The sequence below is a fragment of the Heteronotia binoei genome, chromosome 9, assembly GCF_032191835.1.
Source record: "Heteronotia binoei isolate CCM8104 ecotype False Entrance Well chromosome 9, APGP_CSIRO_Hbin_v1, whole genome shotgun sequence".
Classification (NCBI taxonomy): domain Eukaryota; kingdom Metazoa; phylum Chordata; class Lepidosauria; order Squamata; family Gekkonidae; genus Heteronotia; species Heteronotia binoei.
The window spans coordinates 46087075-46109468 of NC_083231.1; the positions used below are offsets into that span (position 1 = coordinate 46087075).

Below are 22394 nucleotides of genomic sequence, written 5' to 3' on the forward strand. Positions count from 1 at the left end.
TGAGCCTTTCAGCATAGGGGCAACTGCTAGGAGGAAACCACAGAGGCTGCCAAGAAGAGAGAGTAAAGTCACCATAACTGTCACCAAAGAAAACTGACATACTGGGCCTTTTGCTGAAGAAGGAGAGAGAAGGAAGAGATGAAAGCCGTTCCCTTTACTCCAAATACACGATCTGGCTAAGGTTCAACAGTGGTTGAGAAAGACAGCCCTGCATGCATATTGGTTCTCAGTTCACTAAAGCGGCTATAGTTATCTCTTTAATATGAATAGTTGTATCTTATACTATTGTAATCTGTTTGGTTGAATGGTGCGCAGAGCATTCAGTAGTTATGTGGCTTTTCTGGTTGCTGGTGATTGCCAATGTGGCTTGCTGTAAGCTGCTATTAAATAATCTATGTATATGTGCATACATTCAGTCAGTAACTGCTCAGCTCTGAAAACTAAGCTAACTGTGCACTAGACATTATGATTAGTCATCCTTAATTTCCATTATCCACAGCTAAAACAAGTAATAGCAGTGCCTTTCCAGAGGTCTGCATCATTAACTGACACAACCAGTCAGAGTGTAGTGTAGAGTAGTAAAACCACATGAAGCAGAAACAAATGAAGTTTCCAAAAAATAGGTAAGAGTTTGCAGCTGTGAACAGGTACAAACTGAAGCAGAGTGAACTGGATTTTCAACAGACACACATCTTCTATCATACATGTGCGAAGCCATCAAGGACTTCCAGCTCATCCCTTCTGCCATTCCAATACTTTGATTTATTGAATTTTCTTAAAAGTTAGTACATGTTCTGGATGTTCACCACAGAATACATTTGTCCAATAAGAACAAATAACACCAAACCCATCACATCTCATTACCGCAGCTGTTGGAGTGAGATAAGAATGAGGCTTATGACATCTTTATGAATATCTGAGGCAAATGCCTCTTTGATCTGGGTGTGGTTAAGTATAGGAATAGTTGGGCAAACTGTATCATTTGAAATTCTGAAGAACTTCAAGCACATCTCTGGTCATGGAATGTGTATTTTCAGTCTCCTCATTCCCTCTGCAGCCCTTCAAAAAACTACTCCTGAAACTCAGTTCAGATATGGCATAAGGATCTACAATGGGAAAAGAGATTTGACTGAAATCACTCCCTGCTTTTGTAGAAATAGAACTGTGACCTGTGAGTTCAAGAGGGAATCTGGACCCAATGCAATGTGTCAGAGAACAGAAATGGTTCTTCAGAGAGATGGTAGGGGAATATATTTTGGAGTGGTTGGATTGGGCAAAAGCTGTGGATGAAATAACGGGCATCCTAAGAAAATTAAAATAATGTATTAGAGAAATGGTTAAGATTAAAGAGGGTTGCATTACAAACAGAAAAATGGCACCCTAAGCATTAGCCTTGGTTGTAGATAGGATATATTCATATATATCCATTTGCTTGTTTGAGATCATGAGCTCTGAGGGGATGAACTATCACCATACTTTTGCAAAAAGCTGTTACTCTTTCTGACACTATAGGGGAGATCAGATTATATATCTAAAATGTTAATTTTGTTACACAGTATTTTGCCATATTTTAATTTTGACCGCTGCTAAAGAGTGTTTGATCAAGGGAAATGTGAGAAAATATATTTCTAAGCCCCACTCTTACTGCTTCCTGCATCCTCCCAATTACTTCTTATATTCTGTGAAGATATAGATCTGCTTAGGATGTTATTAACAATTTATTTCCGTTACAGAGAAACAATCTTGAGTAATTAAAAAAAATACTGATCTATTTTCCTACTCTTTTTATTGCAGTTTTTTAAGAGCAGTGGAAATGCAGAATTCCAATGACTATACATTCAGCTGGTTGTGAATCTAGAGGGGCTGTGTTCCTTTCTAGAAGAAGCTTACTGCTTCCTTACAGCGTTTAGTGTACTTAATATTAAACTACTGCATTGCTGTCTTGAGTTATAACAAGTTATAACACAAACAGATTTTTTTCCTGTCCACATATTTCCAACTTCAATCTAAGTCCCTCCATTTCTGACTTCAATCTAAGTCACTTACCTAAAATATGATCCGTTCTAAAATAAAAAGCCAGCATTGGTTATTTAGAGATACATGTGCTACTGGAATGTTATGTTGGAACTGATCGTATCCTTTGAGACACACAATAAGTTTTACTTTATAAGATGGGTCTTTGGAATTGTCATCCTAAAGCTTCTCCTTCTGCCTTTTTAGCAGAAATAGTATATCCACACTGAACAGTCAAAAATGGCCAGATGGCACATAAAATATATATATATCAATTAAAAGTGGACAATTCATAACAAGAGATGAAGCATTTCTAGAAATGTTAATATGTGAGGGTGGGAATTGTAGAATGTAAATTCAGATTTGCATTAGAGCGTGGACAGAGTGCCAAATAGAATTGCACTAATCCTGATTATAGAACTCATTTGCACTAATCTGCCTTTACAGTTATAAGAAAACCATTACATTCAGAGTATAATATTTGATGAACTTGCCTTAAAAATATATAGGGCCTTTACTATGATTTGGTTCCAAGGTCCTAACAATGGACAATAGGCTTCTATTAGAGTGCTTGCATATCTCAAAGCACATTTATCTAGCAAGAGAACGTTATCAAAGTTCTGTTAGCATCCTTTGATAAGGAAAGCTTTCTCCCCCTGCCTCAAGGAAGGACCTCCTAGTCTTGAATGGAGCCATTTCGCCCTTGCAGTAGAGACTGCATTTACTTACACGTTCTCTGGAACAAAACTAGAAACCGGGAGGATGCTAGATGCCAGGAAGACGGGAGATTGGGAGTAGAGAACAAAGAAATCCCCAAGGAATTACCTCACCCTGGTAGAGACGGGTTTCTTTAAGCCAATGAGATACCACATAAGGCTAAGAGTGAGGATTTGTAACCAATCAACGAGACCTGCTTTGTTATCAGAAATTGTATAAATATGCTATGTTTTGTAAAGTTGGTGTAACGGTAATGAACGGGTTAACATGTTTAAGAAGTTTCTGAAAGCAGAAGGGATTGAACACAAAGTGACTGTCCCATATACTCCACAGCAGAATGGGAGTGCAGAAAGACTTAATTGTGTGTTACAGGAAATAACCAGAGCAATGCTCATGCATTCTGGATTACCTAAAGGCCTGCAGACTGAAGCTGTAAATACAGCAGTGTATAGTCACGATAGAATACCTTCGAAAGTAACAGGAATTACTCCGTTCCAGGCTTGGTTTGGCAAGAAGCCAGGACTTAAGCATATCAAAACTTCTGGAGCAAAAGCCTATGCATATGTTCCTAGAGAAAATAGAGGGAAGCTTGATGCAAGGACTGAGATTGGATTCATAGTAGGACAGAAGTGGCCAACGGTAGCTCTCCAGGTGTTTTTTGCCTACAACTCCCATCAGCCCCAGCCAGCATGGTCAAAGCTGAATAAGCTGAATAAGACTAAACATTGTAATGTTGTGTTTGTGGATGACAGTGATTTGTCTAGAGCACCCTGTGTACCTGAATCTGATCCTGAGGTTACTGATGATGCTTTTGAAGACTGGTATAGTTGGTTACTTGTAGTGACCACCGGTGAACCGGCAGATCTACCTTCTGAAGACTCTACTGAACCAGAAGGGGAAATGGAGACAGAACTGCAGAGAGAAACAGAACCTCCACTCATTTTAAGACGATCAGAAAGGAGCACAAATATGGTGACACTGTGAGATCTATAGAGACTGTGAAACCTAAAGAGGAACCCAAGAGCTGGAAACAAGTGTGTGATCTACCTAATGAAGAAACGGAGAAATGGATTCAAGCAATTGAACAAGAGATACTATCCATTTATGAAAAAGATGCATGGATTCTTACAAAGCTACCTGCAGGAAGAAACCCTGTTGGATGCAAATGGGTCTACAAAATAAAATACAAAGATGATGGAACTATAGACTTGTACAAAGCAAGGCTAGTAGCCAAAGCCTATGCACAAGAATTTGGAACTGATTATTCAGAGACTTTTGCACCAGTTATCAATAGTGCTGCACTTAACACACTACTGAGTGTGGCATCATCTAGAAATATGCTTGTAGAGCACCTAGACATTAAGACAGCGTTTCTTAATGGTGAACTATCCGAGGAAATCTACATGGAAATACCTGAAGGTTTTCAAGTCCCTGGCAAAGAGAACTATGTTTTCAAACTCAACAAAGGACTGTATGGTTTGAAACAAACCGCGAAAAGCTGGTATGACAAAATAACTGGACTACTACAGCAACAAGGATTTGAGCAAGGGAAACCTGAACCCTGCATGTACACTAGACTTAAAGATGGAGAATATCAATACATTCTGGTTTACGTTGACGATTTGGTTGTGAGCTGCAAGAACAAAGAGGACATTAAAGACATTGTTGAAAAGCTGAACAAAGAGGTTGAAGTCAAAAGACTTGGAGATATTAAACACTATCTAGGAATACAGATTGAGAGACTTAAGAATGGAACTTTTCAACTGTGCCAAAGACGAAAGATTATGGACTTTATAGAATCTCTTGGCATGAGAGACTATAAAGAATCTAAGATACCTTTTGAACCTACATACCTGAGAGCTCAGGGTGGTCAACCACTCAAAGATATTGGAGAGTACAGAGAAGTTACAGGAAAACTCCTGTACCTGAGTAAAACTACCAGACCTGATATAACAGCTGCTGTTGGAATACTGAGCAGAAAAGTAAGTTAGCCTAATCACCATGATTGAAATGCAGTAAAGAAACTTGCCAGATACTTAAAAGCGACTATGGACTTAAGACTGATCACTGAATCTTCTGAGAATCCCGGACTAGTTGGATACATGAATGCCAACTATGCAGAAGAATTGTGCAATTACAGATCAACCAGCAGATATTTGTTCTTCTAAGGAAATGCACTTGTAGAATGGATTAGCAGAAAACAGACTATAGTGGCACAATCTACAGCAGAAGCTGAGTGTGTCAGCAGCCAGTGCCTGCAGTGAACTTGAATGGATTTTTCATCTGCTGAAAGACTTCAAGATAAAAGAACTGTACCTATTGTAATGTTTGAAAATAATCAAACTTGTATTGCTATATGTAAAGGAGAAAGTACAACAGCCAGAAGTAGATCTATTGGTATTAAATGTGAGCTAGTGAAAGATCTACACCAGAAGGGGCTGATTAAGAGAGAATATTGTTGTACAGAAGCTATGGTAGCTGATATACTTACTAAGCCATTACCTTGTGCTAGATTTGAACATTTACGTGAAATGATGAATCTAGTTGATGTGAATGTTACAGTGAATAATGAGTAATGACTATTGAATGTATAATGACTTGCAAATTAGGCACTGAGAAGGGGTGTTGGAAATATGTATCTGTTTTGTATCTCCTTTGCAATGTTCTAAAGTTCCAGTCATTATAGGGTTAACACTGCCTGATTCCCTATTGTCTGCATGACCTGGGAAGAAGATACTGACTGCTGTCAATCAAGGTCTAGAAGCGGAAAAACCTGTTTTGTCTGTTTGGTCAGTTAGTCAGGTGACTTCCTTTGTTCAGGCAGAGAGGTCAAGAAGGAGGAAGTAGCCTCCATAAAGCACACGATCTTATAGTGTGAGGATGTAGTTCTGTAGTGTTTATTTTCACCTCCCAGTATCATTTCCCTGTAGAAATAAATATGTTTTTGCTTTTTCATGTTAAATGCCTCTCAATGATTATTTGATCCAGTGATCCATCCCACTGTTTGAGATAAAGAAAAGAATTTCAAACAGAAATCCCTAACACCCATATTCTTCCAGGATGTTTTTTTCTGCTGTGCCATCAGAACTTTCTGTGTTTAAAAAAAATTAAGAACTATTGTGCTATTATGATCTATCACCACTTACCAATTTCTATTTCAGATTTCAGTTCCTCTGAATGCCCAGTTTTCATTGTATTAAAATGAAGCCTCTAGCACTTCTTGCCGTGGAGACTTAAGAAGAAAGGTACAGGCACTGTTTATCGCAATTGCCTGGAAAGAAAGAGGATAGCTGCAAGACAGCTAGAGGAATACTATCTATGGAATTGCACTTACAGTGTTGAAGTCTTCAGTAATTAGCATCATCATCTACATTACAAAATATTACCTATGGACAAAATTAGTTACATTTAATAATTATTTGCTTGAAAATTGGTATGTTTACAGTATACACAGGAATCATTACCATCTAATGCCACAGATTGTCTTGCGTAACAGTCTTCATATTACACAATTCTAAGTGATAAAAACTTTGGCTTAGAATGGTTTTCATGGGAGTTTATTTTCAGTATGTCCCCAAATTTCTGATTTTTCTATCAGAAATAGAGGAAATCCTCAGAAGGAAAAAAAAATTCCCCTGGGCCATCATGCACCTAGTCACTACTATATTTGCAGCACAATTTCCAAGAATGTGCCATAAGGCTACTCTTCTGTGTTACAAACATGCACAGCTGTCCCTCTGGTTTGGCTCTATACACCATAACCAAAGCATTTCCATAGCACATTACAGACAAATTTATTGTGCCATAAGCTTTTGTAAGCTATGGCCTACTTCATCAGATGCATTTATTCAGGAAGCAGAGAGACACATCCACAAAGCTACAATCAGAAGGTGGATATTACAAAGGAAGGCCAGAATTGTTGGATACCGAAGGGCTGCATTAAGTTGTGGGGCATAGATGGAACAAGATCTAATCAAGAGTAAATAAGTCAAAGAAGATGTGAACCACTACTAATAGTTAATGTATTAGTAAAGCAGAATTAATCTGAAAAGCACACACAAACCTGTAAGAAGTGGCAATCATATTATGCAGTAAGGACCCCCTCTTGGCACACACCTTAATGTGCTGAGGTTGTTTGTGGGCTGACAATGAGGAAACTGGAGTTGCTAAAGATTTTTTATTCCTTGGCTGAATCATCAACCAAAAGAGAGACTGCAACCAAGAAATCAAAGGGAGATTGAGAAGAGCAGTCATGAGGGAGCTAGAAAAGTATAAGAATGTATCTTGACCAAGATCAAGATAATTCATACTTTTTTTGTTTGTTTGCTACTAAATAGCAACCAATTATGGCAACCTCAAAAGTCATGAGATGTTCAGAGGTGATTTGCTGTTGCTTGCCTCTGTGTAGCAACTCTGGCATTTCTTGGTGGTCTCTCATCCAAATACTAACCAGGACCAACCCTGTTTTAGCTTTTAGTCAGGCTAGCCTAGGCTATCCAAGTCAGGTCAACTCATATTATAGTATTCCCCATTACTATGTATGGGAGTAAAAGTTGGACAATGAAGAAAGCTGACAAGACGACTATTGATTAATTTGAAATGTGGCGTTGGGGTGAATTTTATGGATACCATGGACAAAAAGGGGGGGGGGAAGGAAATGGGTTCTAGAGGGAACCAAGCCTGAACTCTCCCTAGAAGTAAAAATATATTATAGTTTTTCCCCAGTGAATCTTATCCTCTCATAATGTCATCAAAGTACCAGAGCATCAGTTGCATCAATACAATAATGCTAGGAAAAGCTGAAGGCAGCAGATGAGGAAGACCCAACACAAGATGGATTGAGTCTATCAAGAAAGTCTTGATCCAAAGTTTGCAAGACCTGAGCAAGTCTGTTAACGATAGGATATTTTGGAGGTCATTAATTTATAGGGTTGCTGAAAGGTGGAAGCAACTTGATAGCAAGATGGAGTCATGAGAGGTGTAAAGGTTCATAGTACTGCTAATGCTTAGAGAAAGCTATGGAAAGGCTTTCCTATGCCTGCGCATTCTAATACCATACAAAGAATAGAACTGGAAGGGCACACAACTAGCTAAAATTCAGTTTTTATTTTCTTGAGTCCATATGGATGCTAGTACAGAATGTCACAGAATCTGACTTTAAATTTTTGTAGTTCATGACTCATTTAATTAGAGAAATAATATCAACAATGAGCATTTCCAGATGAGAGAGCTGTATTATTGTCTGACTACTCACCATTACTTTTGCGCCTCAGTATCTATGCACTGATAGTTCATGGGTGCCATGTTTACAGTGAACTGAAAATACATGACCTAAGTGAAGACATGGCCATATCCAGCAAGAACTTCTAACTCCAGTGTGTTTCCACTTATTGTAGAACTAATTAAGATCATGTCCCCTAAAAAAATACCAGCAACATATAATCAAGTTACTTGATCCTGTGTTTACTTACAAGAATCTTTAGGATTAATGAAGTCAGTTTATACATGAAACAACACAATACAAATGTTACATAATTTAGATGATAATCTTCAACTACATGTACAATACCCATTATACAGTGATCAGCCCTTCCTGTCCTTTGATTCAAAAACTTACTTTCTCCCCACACATGAACACTTCTTACCACCACCTAGACATCTGAAAATTCAATTGACTTCTGGATACTTTTCTAAAGGCACATCTTTAATGGACAGAAATATTCCTTGGTTCAAAATGCACTGTGCCTAATTGTATTCCTCATTTTGATACCAATGTGGCAAGCATACACAGAAGCATAGAGTTGGAAGGGGTTTCCAGGGTCATCTAGTTCAACCCCCTGTACAATGCAGGAATTCACAAATACCTCATCCCCATATCCACAATTACCTCTGCAGCATTCCCAAAAGATGGCAACCCCCCCCACACACTTAGCACTGATGCAGCACTTCCTGTCCTCTCTCTCATGATCTGCCTAAGTTCACAGAATCAGCATTGTTGTCAGATGGCCGTTTAGTCTCCGGTTAAAAATCCTCAGAGTAGAAGAGCCCACCAGCTCCCAAAGAAACCTGTTCCACTGAGGAACCACTCTGTCAGGAAGTTCTTCCTGATGTTTAGCCAGAAACTCTTTTGATTTAATTTCAACCCACTGGTTCTGATCCAACCTTCTGAAGCAACAGAAAACGACTCTGCACCATCCTCTATATATGACAGCCCTTCAAGTACTTGAAGATGGTTATCATCTTACCTCTCAGCCATCTCCTCTCCTGGCTAAACATACCCAGCTCTTTCAACCTTTTCTTAATAAGACTTGGTCTCCAGACACCTCCTCTGGACACGTTTCAGCTTGTCTATATCCTTCTTAAATTGTGGCACCCCAAACTGAACACAGAACTTTAAGAGAGGTCTAGCCAGAACAGACTAACATGATACCATCACTTCTGTTGATACAGCCCAAAATTACATTTGCATTTTAAACTACTGTATCATACTGCTGGCTCATGTTCAGTATATGGTTTACTAGGACAACTAGATCCTTTTCACACAAACTACTGCCAAGACAAGTCTCCCCCCATCCTGTAATGATGCATTTGAGTTTTCCTACATAAAAGCAGATAGAACTTTACATTTAATAATAAATTTATTCCCATTAACATTTATTCCCATTAAAATTCATTTTATATGTTTTAGCCCAGTTTTCCAACTTGTCAAGATCATCCTGTATCCTGACTCAGTCTTCTAGTATATTTGCGACCTCTCCCAATTTAGTATCATAAGCATGCCCTCTATTCCTTCATCCAAATCATTTATAAAGAAAACAGGTTGCAGGACAGATTCCTGAGGCACTCTACATCTCTTCAAGAGGATGAAGAACCATTAACAAGGACTCTTTGGGTGTGATCTGTCAACTAGTTACGGATCCACCTAACAAGATCCAAACTACATTTTACCAACTTGTCAACAAGATTATGTGGAACCTTATCAGAAGGCTAACTGAAATCAAGATAAACTAAGTCTACAGCATTTCCCTGATCCAGCAAGATAGTGACTTTCTCGAGAAAAGAGATAAGGTTAGTTTGACATTACTTGTTCTTAAGAAACCCATGCTGGATCTTAGTGATCACAGCCATCCTTTCTAAACGCTCAAGGACTGACGGACTGACATAATTTGTTCTAAAACTTTTCCAGGTATAGACATTAAGCTGACCAGTTGGTAGTTACGCAAATACTCCCCCTTCTTGAAGATGGAGAAAACATTTGCCCCACCTCCAATCTTCTGGCACCTCACCTGTTTTCCAAAAATTCTCAAAAATAATGGATAGATGCTCAGAAATTACATCTGCAAGTTCTTTTAGTACTCTTGGGTGCAATTCATCAGGCCCTGAGGACTTATTTTCATTTAAGGAAACTAGGTTAGGGTTGCCAGGTCCAACTCAGGAAATATCCAGGGACTTTGGGGGTGGAGCCAGGAGACTTTCCCATTCCCTAAATAAATAAATAAAAATACAGCAGTGCAGTAACCCTGAATATAATCTTCATTTCCTCATCCTCTTTTTTTGCGTACCCTGGCAGCTGCACTTCCACTAAATGAAAGTGAAATTTGTCATACCCTCACAAGTCCCCTTGTCAGGCTTTGGAAGCACTTCAGAGCATGGCTTTTTAAAGGGAAAAATACACACACTCACAAAGCAGCCAAAATAAACAGTTTGCAAGACCACACTTTTGTAATCTCACTGGGGCAATTTACTCATGGGAGTTGCTGAATGTAACCATCTGCTTTATTTCAACCAGCTTCTTCAGACAGGAACACAAATGGTTGCAAGCATCTTCTAAGCCTGCTGAGGTTTAAAGGCACATGGTGGCTGTTGGGTGGGGCTTTCCCCCACCAGAGATCTGGCTGGTGATGGGAAGGAGCCTGCAGAACCGGGGAGATCCTCTTTTTTCTTACTTTAAACGTAAGAAGCCTTTTTTGTTGTTTTTAGCAACACTTGCTAGCCTAAACTCATACTGAGCTTTAGCTTTTCTATCTCTCTCTCTATAAGCACTGGTTATTTGTTTATATTCATCCTTTGTCATAAGGCCTTCCATTTCCTACATGAGTCTTTTATTTCTCAAATCTTACAAATGACTTTTCAAAAGTGGCTCCTTCTAAGTATATTTTTGCCAAGTATGTCAAGCTGAAATTTGATCCTTCACAAGAAAGATATTGTATTGACTGTTTTAGACATCAATTAACTTGGGGAATAATGATCTCTTCATATATTTAGTGCAAAACTTTGTTACTCAATGCATTTTAAAATTACTGTGGAAAAATCAATAATATTTGTTAATTTGCTCCATATGTTCAAGAGGGGATTAGATAAGCATATGGAGCAGAGGTCCATCAGTGGCTATTAGCCACAAGGTATATATGGAACTCTCTGTCTGGGGCAAGTGATGCTCTGTAATCTTGGTGCTTGTGCGGGGGGAGGGGGGGCAACAGTGGGAGGGTTTCTAGTGTCCTGACCCCCCTGTGGGACCTCCTGATGGCACCTGTTTTTTTTGCCACTGTGTGACACAGATGGTCATTGGCCTGGTCCAACATGGCTTCCCTTATGTTCTTACTGCTAATGCTTCCTGAAAGTACACCATTCAGGGTTTGAATCAATGTCATTTAACATTCCATCTAATCAGATGCCCATTTCCTTAGAGGCTACAGGAACTTTCATAACTGATATCTTAGCCAGACACCTTTAGTAGTACTACACGGAGTAGAAAAACACAGTACACCTGACAGAAGATGATTCACAGGGTGGAATTTCTGCCTTTCCATCCTACTTACTCAAGCTGGATTATTTAATTCTGCAATGAGACAAAGAAACTTTCTTCTATGGATGTTGGTATGATGGCTCCATCCACTTCCCTCCCTCAGAGGCAAGACTCTTCCTCTGTGTTTTTCCCCCTTTACTGACAGAGCTGTCCTAGTAATGTGTTTTCCTCTTTGCTGAAGAACACCAGCTGTCCCACCCTGTCACAGTACAATATTTTGGCTACTGGCTCAGCCCAGGAACCTGAAGGAAGAATCTAGAACCTGCTTTAACTTAAACAATTTAAATGAAACTCCAGGTGCTATGAAATTCAAAAAAATAACAAAATATTTTATTTAACATGCAGTGGAAAGGTCAGGTAAAACAAGAAGTTGAAATTTCTGAGGTAAAACCAATACATGCACAGACTTTAGTTCTTATGTTTCAGGCTAATGATGCTGAGAGGCTTTTGTTCCAGTGTTTTCCCCAAATATTTAAGTGCATTTGCTTTGAGTAACTATTTTGGTTTCTGGAAGGCTGGTACACTCTTTCTAGTACCCAAACCGCTTGTCCTGAAAAACCAGTACTCATCTTGAGCTTTTAACTGACTCCTAAAAGTCTTTAAAGGCAGTTTCTAACCACACCAGACTAGGGATCTCTGTACTCTTCAGAGCTAACTTCATGTTTGACTGGGTAAGGAATTTTCTACTCTCTCTAGAAGATCTATCCCCTATCTTTGGCCCAAATGGGAGTCTTCACCTACTTCCCAAACTTTCTTGCCAACTTTTCCCTGATTCTCCTGTGTTAAAACTGTTCTCAGTCAGGGCTGAATTCCAAAATGGTCAGTACTCAGATCTTCTCAGCTAGGGCTGAAATCAGACTGAATTCCGTCAAGGCAGAAATAAGACTCACTTTCTCCTCAGCATACAGCTCTCTCCAGACTTTCTCTGTTCAGCTGATGCTAACCAATCAGATTGCTTATAGCAGCCTGTCACTCAAGGCCCTCTGTTTCTGTGAAGAATTAACCCTTCACAGATCATCAGCACTTCTAAGCTTTTTGAAAGTGCAGTCTGTCACAGCTGGGTAGACTGCAACAGTATATGGCATCCACAAAACACACTGCCTGAAAGACCCATGGTCTCAATGGGCATAAGTACATTGCCACTAAAATGGATTAATGTCAGATGTATAAAACCGTACATGATTACTCATTATCTTTTGCATGATTACACAGTCAAAAACAGCTACCTTGATCAATGTACAGCATAAGTACATTGCCACTAAAATGGATTCATGTCAGATGTATAAAACCATACATGATTACTCATTATCTTTTGCATGATTACACAGTCAAAAACAGAAAAATGTGCTAGCCACCTGACAAATCACAAGCCTAACGGGTTTCTGTAAACTACCTTGCAAAATAGTTGATTTCACATGAGTGCCATAGTCAAGCAGTTACTGCACAATAAGTCAGACATCTTAGCTTCAGTGGTAAAACCTAAGAAGGCTTGTACGCAAAGTAGCAAGCGTGAAGTACTTACTACAAATGCTGACTGGACAAACTCTTGGCCTAGTTACTTCCAAACAGCAATAAAATCTGTAACACAAAAAATTAAGAATCTAGATGTTCCAAATTTATAAATGTGTTTGATGCAAAGTAACCTTACCTCAAAGCTCCTCAACAAAAACAAACCTTCTGAAACAGGAACATTCAGATCTAACGTGCTATTTTTAGTTCAGTCAGCAACTGAGAGAGGCTCCAATGGAAAACACCCCAATTACTGTAAGAAATTATAATTTCAAGAGAAAACAAAACCCTACACTTTTAAAATAATAAACGAGTCCTAGATCTAATTATATTTGTTCAGTTTCTGATGTTATTCACCCAAGTCTCCAAAATCTCAGCTCAAAACCTCACAAATGCAAGCTGCCCCTACACAGCAGCTCTCTGTGCCCCCAAGGCAGACAGCTAAATTCTATGCTAAACTAGAAGAGGAAGAAGCAATGCCACAAAACATAGATACAAACTTACATATAATTTTGTTTAACAGTTCCTTGTTAATATCCAAGTGGGAGTATGCCATTCATAGCCAACTATATGAACAGCAGATCTGCCCTTTCAAGTAACAAGAGATCAGCAGGAATAGTATCATTGCTGCATGGCTTGCAAATGTTTGGTGCACAGAATGGGCACAGCTGACACCCCTCTCCCCATTCTTTGCCTGAAATCTTCCATAATCTCACTGAACACAGAAACACTGGCTGACATAACAGAGTTCAAATACCAGCATATGTTATATTACGTATACAGATTACTATATTAGCTGCAGCAGTCTTCCCTTAAAAAAATAAAGAAACCTAATTTCCTGTACATTTAGCTGCAGCACTTGTACTTTAACTAAAATGGCTGTTTGAGTCCTGCAATAAATTCATATTGCACCATACATCCTAGATGTCATGAAGGAGTTAACTGCATAAGCACATACAGAAACTTCAAAGCCTAGTACAAACAGCTTTCCCTTTAACTTCTCTTAAGAGAGGAAACAGCTTCCTTGATCAATTCTTCTCAGCCTAACTCTGGGCAGCCATTACTATTGAGTAGTTTATTTCACAGATTATGTAAAAGAAACAGGTTAGGATTTGTCTTCTTTCAAAAGACTCGCATACTGAAGATGGAGTCACTAGCTGATGTGATCTGAAGCAGAACTAATCTGTCAATTTGAAAAAAAAAGAAACAAACAGGGCGGGGGGGGGGGGAGCACGATTAAGCCATACTAGAAAGCCAGCAGAGCCTGGGTTTTTCCAGTATAAAATACATATGCTGGAGGAAGTCAAGTGAAATACTGCAGCATTTAAAAAGCCATTCAGAACTCCGCTCGGAAGCAGAGGCAGCCTCCCTCGCCCCCCCCCCCCCAAACACAGGCAGACATACACGAAAACTGAATCACAACATGCATTTGTTATACCTCTTTTATGCAACTCTCTCAGTGGAATGCTGTCTCCTCCCCCATCGTACGGTAAATAAGGATCGGCTGATACTTCCATGAGCGAAAACAAATAAACAGTGGGTCTGTTAGATCAGAATGAATAACAGAGCCATTTCTTACAGAGTAGCAGCAGGCTGGGAAGCTGCCATATTTGATCAGGATTTGGACAGTGTGCTGGCTTGTTGCAGCAACTCTGTTCTCCCACAATCGATGATGTCATCAAAGGGAAATTATTGCAACCTGGTTGCTACTGGCTACAATCTAGGAGTGCTTAAAGGCGGAACAGCAGACTTAATCTATGAAGCCTGCTGTGCCTGTAGGTGACTAAACCTGACGTAAAACAGAATAAACTGGTTTAAAGAACAAGTGCTAAACAAGCCATGCAAACTAGTACTAATTTAAGAGACCAGAAAAAAAAAGACAACCATGTTTGCCACTGAGCTTGTTTTTTAACAACTGAAAAACTTAGATTTAAATTCCTCAAAAAGAAAACTGACAAATGTGTTCTCTTATCTGATTTACAATGTCAAATTATAAATACAAAAGGTCAAATTATAAATACACAAGGTCTATAAGTATGAACAAAATGCAGTTGTAACAATTTCACATATCACAATCGACATAAAAACTGGGAACATTTTTTTCCACACAAAAAGTCAGGGGAGAAGAAGAGTCTGTCAGTTGAGTTGTTACCAAGGGCAACAGCCCTCCAACCTAAAATGGTCTTTTTCTGAGAACAGAGTTACCCAACACCCTGAAAAAACTATGGGCCCTCATAGCAGTGCCACAATTGCAGCCAGGAGCGGTGTCAAAGGTGAGCCTGTAAGGAGCTATTACTTGGACCTGAGATAAATACAGATGCCAACAACAGGGCTGATTGCCATATTCCTCTATGCAGCTCCCCCACGCTGTCTCCTCTCCTCCTTGATGGAACAATGAATAAGCAATTGCTATAATCCAAAGGTCCCAGTTTCCAACGTGCTAAGAGGTTGGCTATTGTCTGACAGCAAGCATAGACAAAAGATCATGCCTAGCCTATCTCTGTTGGTATGAATGAATTATAACTGATATCATGTCTCCTATTGTCCACACTGTCACATTCCAGATTCAGCAGAACCTCTCCCCTCCAGCTAATCATGTCTTTCCTAAAAGCTAGTTTTCTAGTTGATAGTCTTCATCTGCATTTTCTCTCCTTAGTTCCAGACTAATAATTAACTTCACGTTTTTACCAAATAGCCATCTCCTGGCTCCATTCTCTTAGCAAACATAGAACATTACACTTTTGTGTCCAGCACCTGAGAAGCATTCAACTCACCCTCACTGCACAATCCCATCTTGCATTATTCTAAGGAAGATCCTGACCACCTCAGGATACATTTTTGCCTACTTAAGGAGGTACTCTGGACATGCTAGTGTTGTGTGTTCCTGGATCCAACCAGACACTCAAGATGCTAGTCATCTTGCCCCTCTCCTCCATGGACTTCTACTCTTCAAACAGGTAGCTATGAATTTTCCACCTCTCCCAAAATCTGGTCCCTTATTTGCTCTTTGTTGTTGTTCAGTCGCACAGTCAAGTCTGATTCATTGCAACCCCATGGACAAAGTCACACCCTCCTGTCTTCCACCATCCTTCGAAGTCCGCTCAAATTCGTGTTTGTTGCATCAGTAACACTGTCAAACCATCTCATCTTTTGCTGTCCCCTTCTTCTTTTGCCTTCTGTCTTTCCTAGCTTCAGGATCTTCTCCAGGGAGTGCTCCCTTCTCATTTGGTGGCCAAAGTATTTGAGCTTCAGCTTCAGCATCTGACCTTCCAGTGAACAGTCTGGGTTGATTTCCCTTAGGACTGACTGATTTGATCTTCTTGCAGTCCAAAGGACTCTCAAGAGTCTTCTCTAGCACCACATCTCAAAAGCATCTATTTTTCTGCACTCGACCTTCCTTATCGTCCAGCTCTCACAGCTATACATTACTACTGGGAATACCATCACTTTGACTATATGGACTTTTGTTGGCAGGGTGATGTCTCTACTTTTTATTATACTGTCCAGGTTTGCCATAGCTGTCCTCCCAAGGAGCAAACGTCTTTTAATTTCATGGCTACAGTCACCATCTGCAGTGATCTTGGATCCCAGAAATGTGAAGTCTGTCACTACTTCTATGTCTTCTTCTATTTGCCAAGGTGTGATGGAGCCAGATGCCATGATCTTAGTTTTTTTGATGTTGAGTTTCAAGCCTGCTTTTGTGCTCTCCTCTTTCACCCTCAACAAGAGGCGCTTTAGGTCCTCACTTTCTGCCATTAGAGTAGTGTCATCTGCATATCTGAGGTTGTTGATGTTTTTCCCGGCAATCTTAATTCCAGCTTATGCTTCATCCAGGCCAGCATTCTGCATGATGTGCTCTGCATATAAATTAAATAAGCAGAGTGACAATACACATCCTTGTTGAACTCCTTTTCCTATTCTAAACCAATCAGTTGTTCCATATCCCATTCTGACAAGTTGCTCAGGAGACATGTGAGGAGGTCTGGTACTCCCGTCTCTTTAAGGACTTGCCACAGTTTGTTGTGATCCATACAATCAAAGGCTTTAGCATTGTCAATGAAGCAGAAATAGACGTTTTTCTGATACTCCCGTGCTTTCTCCATAATCCATCGAACGTTGGCAATTTGATCTCTAGCTCCTCTACCTCTCCGAAACCCAGCTTGAACTTCTGATAGTTCCCGATTGACATACTGCTGAAGCCTAGCTTATAGGATCATTAACGTTACCTTGCTGGCATATGAAATGAGCGCAATGGTGCGATAGTTTGAACATTCCTTGGCATTACCCTTCTTTGGGATTGGGATATAAACTGATCTTTTCCAATCCTGTGGCCACTGTTATGTTTTCCAAATTTGTTGACATAATGTGTGCATCACTTTAACAGCATCATCTTTTAGGACTTTGAATAGCTCAACTGGGATACCATCATCTCCGCTCACTTTGTTGTTTAGTAATACTTTCTAAAGCCCATTTGACTTCACATTCCAGGATGTCTGGCTCAAGGTCATCAATTTCACTGTCATGGTTGTCCAGGACATTTAGATCCTTCTTGTATAATTCTTCTGTGTATTGTTGCCACCTCTTCCTGATCTCGTCTGCTTCGGTTAGGTCCCTACCATTTTTGTCCTTTATCATGGCCACCTTTGCACGAAACGTTCCCTTGATTTCTCCAATGTTCTTGTAGAGATCTTTTGTCCTTCCCATTCTATTATTTTCCTCTATTGCTTTGCATTGTTCCTTCAGGAAGGCGTCTTTATCTCTCCTTGCTGTACTTTGGAAATCTGCATTCAGTTGGGTGAATCTTTCCTTTTCACCTTTGCCTTTTGCTTTCCTTCTTTCCTCAGCTATTTGTAAAGCTTCATCAGACAGCTGCTTTGCTTTCTTGCATTTCTTGAAAATGGATAAAAGGAAGTACTTCTTCACCCAAAGGGTGATTAACATGTGGAATTCACTGCCACAGGAGGTGGTGGCGGCCACAAGTATAGCCACCTTCAAGAAGGGTTTAGATAAAAATATGGAGCACAGGTCCATCAGTGGCTATTAGCCACAGTGTATGTGTGTATATAAAATTTTTTGCCACTGTGTGACACAGAGTGTTGGACTTGATGGGCCGTTGGCCTGATCCAACATGGCTTCTCTTATGTTCTTATGTTCTTTTTCTTTAGCTAATTGCTGCCTTCTGTACAATGTCTCGAACCTCCGTCCATATTTCTTCAGGCACTCTAGTTCCTTAAACCTATTCTTCACCTCCACTGTACATTCATAAGGGATGTGATCAAGGTCAGACCTTAATGGCCTAATGGCTTCCCCAGTTTAAGTCTAAATTTTGCGATGAGTATCTCATGATCTGAGCTGCAGTCAGCTCCAGGTCTTGTTTCTGTTGACTGTAAGGAGCTTCTCTATCTTTGACTGCAGAGTATACAATCAATCTGATTTCTGTGTTGCCCATCAGGTGATGTCCATGTGTAGAGTCGTCTTTTAGGTTGTTGGAAGAGCGTGTTCGCTATGACCAGCTTGTTCTCTTGACAAAACTCTACTAGCCTTTGCCTGGCTTCATTTTGTTCTCCAAGGCCAAACTAGTCAGTTGTTCCGGTCACCTTTTGACTTCCTACTTTAGCATTCCAGTCACCTATGATGAGAACATCTTTTTTTGTTGTTAATTCTAGAAGGTGCTGTAGATCTTCATAGAACTGGTCCACTTCAGCCTCTTCTGCATCAGTGGTTGGGGCATAGACTTGGATTACTGGGATATTGAATGATTTGCCTTGGATACGGACCGAGATCATTCTGTCATTTTTGAGATTGTATCCTTCCTCACTCTTTTGTTAACTATAAAGGCCACACAATTTCTTCTATGGGACTCTTGGCACAATAATAGATGTAGTGATCCTCTGAGTTAAATTCACCCATTCCCATCCATTTTAGTTTACTGATTCCCAAGATGTTGATATTCAGTCTTGCCATCTCTTGTTTGACCACATCTAGCTTACCTTGATTCATAGATCTTACATTCCATGTTCCAATGCGGGTACTGTTCTTTGCAGCATCGGACTGTTCTTTCTCCATCAGACACATCCACAGCTGAGCGTCCTTTCGGCTTTGGCCCAGCCGCTTCACTCTTTCTGTGGTGACTTGAACGCTTTTCCCCAGTAGCATATTGGGCACCTTCTGACCTGAGGGGCTCATCTTCCAGCGCCATATCTTTTAGCCTTTTGTTTCTGTTCATGGGGTTTTCTTGGCAAGGATACTGGAGTGGTTTGCCATTTCCTTCTCCAGTAGATCACATTTAGTCTGGGTTCTCAGCTGTGGCTGTCCATCTTGGGTGGCCCTGCATGGCATAGCCCACAGCCTCATTGAACCACGCAAGCCCTCTTGCCACAGCAAGGCAGCAATCCATGAGAGCAATCCATGCTCTACTAAAACCTATTTTTCTGGTGTTGTGTGTGTGTTTGTTTAATTCAGTTTAATTAGGGGAGGGACTGTGGCTCAGTGGTAGAGTATCTGCTTGGTAAGCAGAAGGTCCCAGAATCAATCCCTGGCATCTCCGATAAAGGGTCCAGGCAAATAGATGTGAAAAACCTCAGCTTGAGATCCTGGAGAGCCACTGCCAGTCTGCGTAGACAATACTGACTTTGATGGACCAAGGGTCTGATTCAGTATAAGGCAGCTTCATATGTCTATATATGTTCAGTGTGCAGCCAGTATGACCATCTACATTTTACAGGCTAGCATGGACACGATACAATGATTAGGTCTGAGAATTCGATTAATCCAGAAAATATTAATTAACTAGATAATTAGATCTCTCTACAGCGCTAGATAAAACCAATGGTGTCCATTATTACTGGAAGGGTAGAAGAAATTAATTCTCATTAGCAGGGCCATTTTTGTAGAAAAAGCCCAGCAGGAACTCATTTTCATATTAGGCCACACACCCTGACATCACCATTGTTTAGCATAAGGCTTTTTTGTAGAAAAAGCCCAGCAGAAGTTCATTTGCATATTAGGCCACACCCCGATGCCAAGCCAGCCGGAACTGCATTCCTGTGCGTTCCTGCTCAAAAAAAAAGAAAAAAACCTCTGCTCATTAGTATTGCTTTCAAAACAGTTAAGGAGCTTGTCCATATCTTCAAACTGAATAAACTACAAAGTATCCCTGGACCAGTTGGCATTATGGATGGTATGAACTGCGAAAATGTAACTTGTGTCAGTTTGTGGTTCGGTTGTTCACCAACCAAACCAGTTTATGGCCCTGCAAACTTTAAAAGGACTGCAAAAGACAGCTCCAAAAACAGCTGCTCAATTGTTTTGGGCCGTCTTATGTAATCCCTTTAAACTTTAAAGGGACTGACTGAAGTAGACAGTCCTAAAACAGCTGTGCAGCAAGGAGATGCTCCCCGTGGCTCAGCTGTTTTGGGCTGTCTTGTGCAGAACTGAACAATACAGCTCAAAATAGTTGAGTGGCAGAGAGCAACTCCCCGCAGCTCATCTGTTTTTGCAACTTTCACAGGGAACAGAAAGTGGAGGTTAAAGGAATGGGAGTCCCTTTAAACCTCTGCTTCATGCTCTGTCCACAAACCACCACAAAATGCTTTAAAAGTTTGTGGAATTCCATGACAGTAGACCCATCATGAATTTCTTAAAAGTTTGTGGAATTCCATGACAGTAGACCCATCATGAATTTCTGTTCATAAACTACAAACAGGACAAATTTGTGACAAATTTTGCTTTGTGCTTCAGTTCATGCCCGCCCCTAATTGGCATCCTGGCACTTTATGGCCCTGTTGCTGATATTGTAGAGCAGGGCTTTTTGGTAGGAAAAGCCCTGCAGGAACTCATTTGCATATTAGGCCACACCACTTGATGTCACAATTGTTTCACATAGAGCTTTTTATAGAAAAGGCCCTGCAGGAATTCATTTGCATATTAGGCCACACCCCCTTGACACCAAGCCAGCCGAACTGTGTTCCTGTGCATTCCTGTTCAAAAAAAGGCCTGCTGTAGAATCATATTTATGTCATGCTCACCAAATCTTATAGGAGTAATGGGATTAAGGGACCAACAATATATTTTTAAATATCACCCATCCTTCACAAAGCTCAGAGAAGTACACACAGTTCCCTCACCTCCTCTACAGTGTGTAATGGTTAGAGTGTCAAGACTAGGGCCTCGGAGACACGAGTTCAGATACCAACTCAGCCACAGAAGCCTGTTGGATGTCCTTGGGCCAGGCAAACACTCTCAGAATAACCTGCCTCACAGGACTATGGAGGAGGGAAGATGTAACTTGTATTTGGTCCCTGTTTGAGAGAAAGGCAAAGTATAAATGAACCATCCTATAAAATAGCATGAGACAGAGTTAGGCAATCAAGTTCACTGATTGAGGTTCCTGAAAAGGGTGTGTCTCCAGAGTTCTAGTGGTTTCACACAATGCTATACTATGCATTATTACTCATCACTAATCTGGCCAGTCTCAGTACTAAATAGGCCTAGCTCCAGGAAAACTACTGAGGAAGAAAAACGATGCATCAGAATATGAATCAGCATATGCTAGTTGCTGGAATTATTTCATCACTTTTGTTTCCTTAACCAACAAAAGAGAGCACTAGATATCATATGACTCTGTGAGCCAAGTATAAGTTAAGGAATATGATCTAAATGGGCTGTATGGTTTAACAATCTAACAGGGTAAAATAGATCAGCAAGTAGATTGTTTATAACACTAAAAGAAGAGAAGAGATGCACTGGAGAAAAATGGGAAAATATGGGGGGAAAGTCTTCCCCAAGGTCTTTTTTCAATTTTTCCGAATGGAAAAACTGGAACATTTCAGGAAGCACAGAAAAGAACTCCTGTGATTCCACACACACCCCTTTGAAATGGATGAATTGCTTGTTAAACAAGATTTTACTCATTCAAAATATAGAACCTGGAAGTCTGAGGAGCACTGAAAAAAATGGTTTGATTTTTCTTTTAAAATGAGTGAAATGTTTTTACAGGCAATTTTTATTATTATTTATTATATTTGATTTATAGCCCACCCTTTCCCAAGTGTATAGCATAAAGAAGTCCAATGACTCCCCTTCCCCATTTTTCTTTTGGGAAATTTGAAGGAACACTGAAAAAAGCTCCTATGAATTTTTAAATGTCCTAAGCATAAAGGGCTGCAGTTTACAGCTCCTCCATTTTATTACTGAGTGTATTTCTCTCTCTCTCTCTCTCTCTCTCTCTCTACCGATTCAGAGTTCACAAGCTGAGTTCGAGGGAAGGTGCCTTCCCTTGGGCACTCTTTGAGCTTTTCTGTTCAGCCTGTGTGTTCAGCAAGCCACTTTCAGATGACATTGGGCATCA

At 40.1% G+C, this 22394-nt stretch overlaps 1 protein-coding gene across 4 annotated transcripts in view; it reads right to left on the bottom strand.

Moving 5' to 3' along the window:
* CLCN3 (chloride voltage-gated channel 3) overlaps positions 1-22394 on the bottom strand; it is a 75304-nt gene that overhangs the window by 35929 nt on the left and 16981 nt on the right. For 2 of the 4 annotated variants that reach the window (XM_060246540.1, XM_060246542.1), the window contains exon 3: positions 14484-14555. The exons of the other annotated variants lie outside the window; for them this stretch is intronic. In XM_060246540.1, coding sequence (XP_060102523.1) covers positions 14484-14555 — 72 coding nt within the window. The remainder of the gene's footprint in view (positions 1-14483; positions 14556-22394) is intronic. 4 annotated transcript variants of the gene reach the window in all.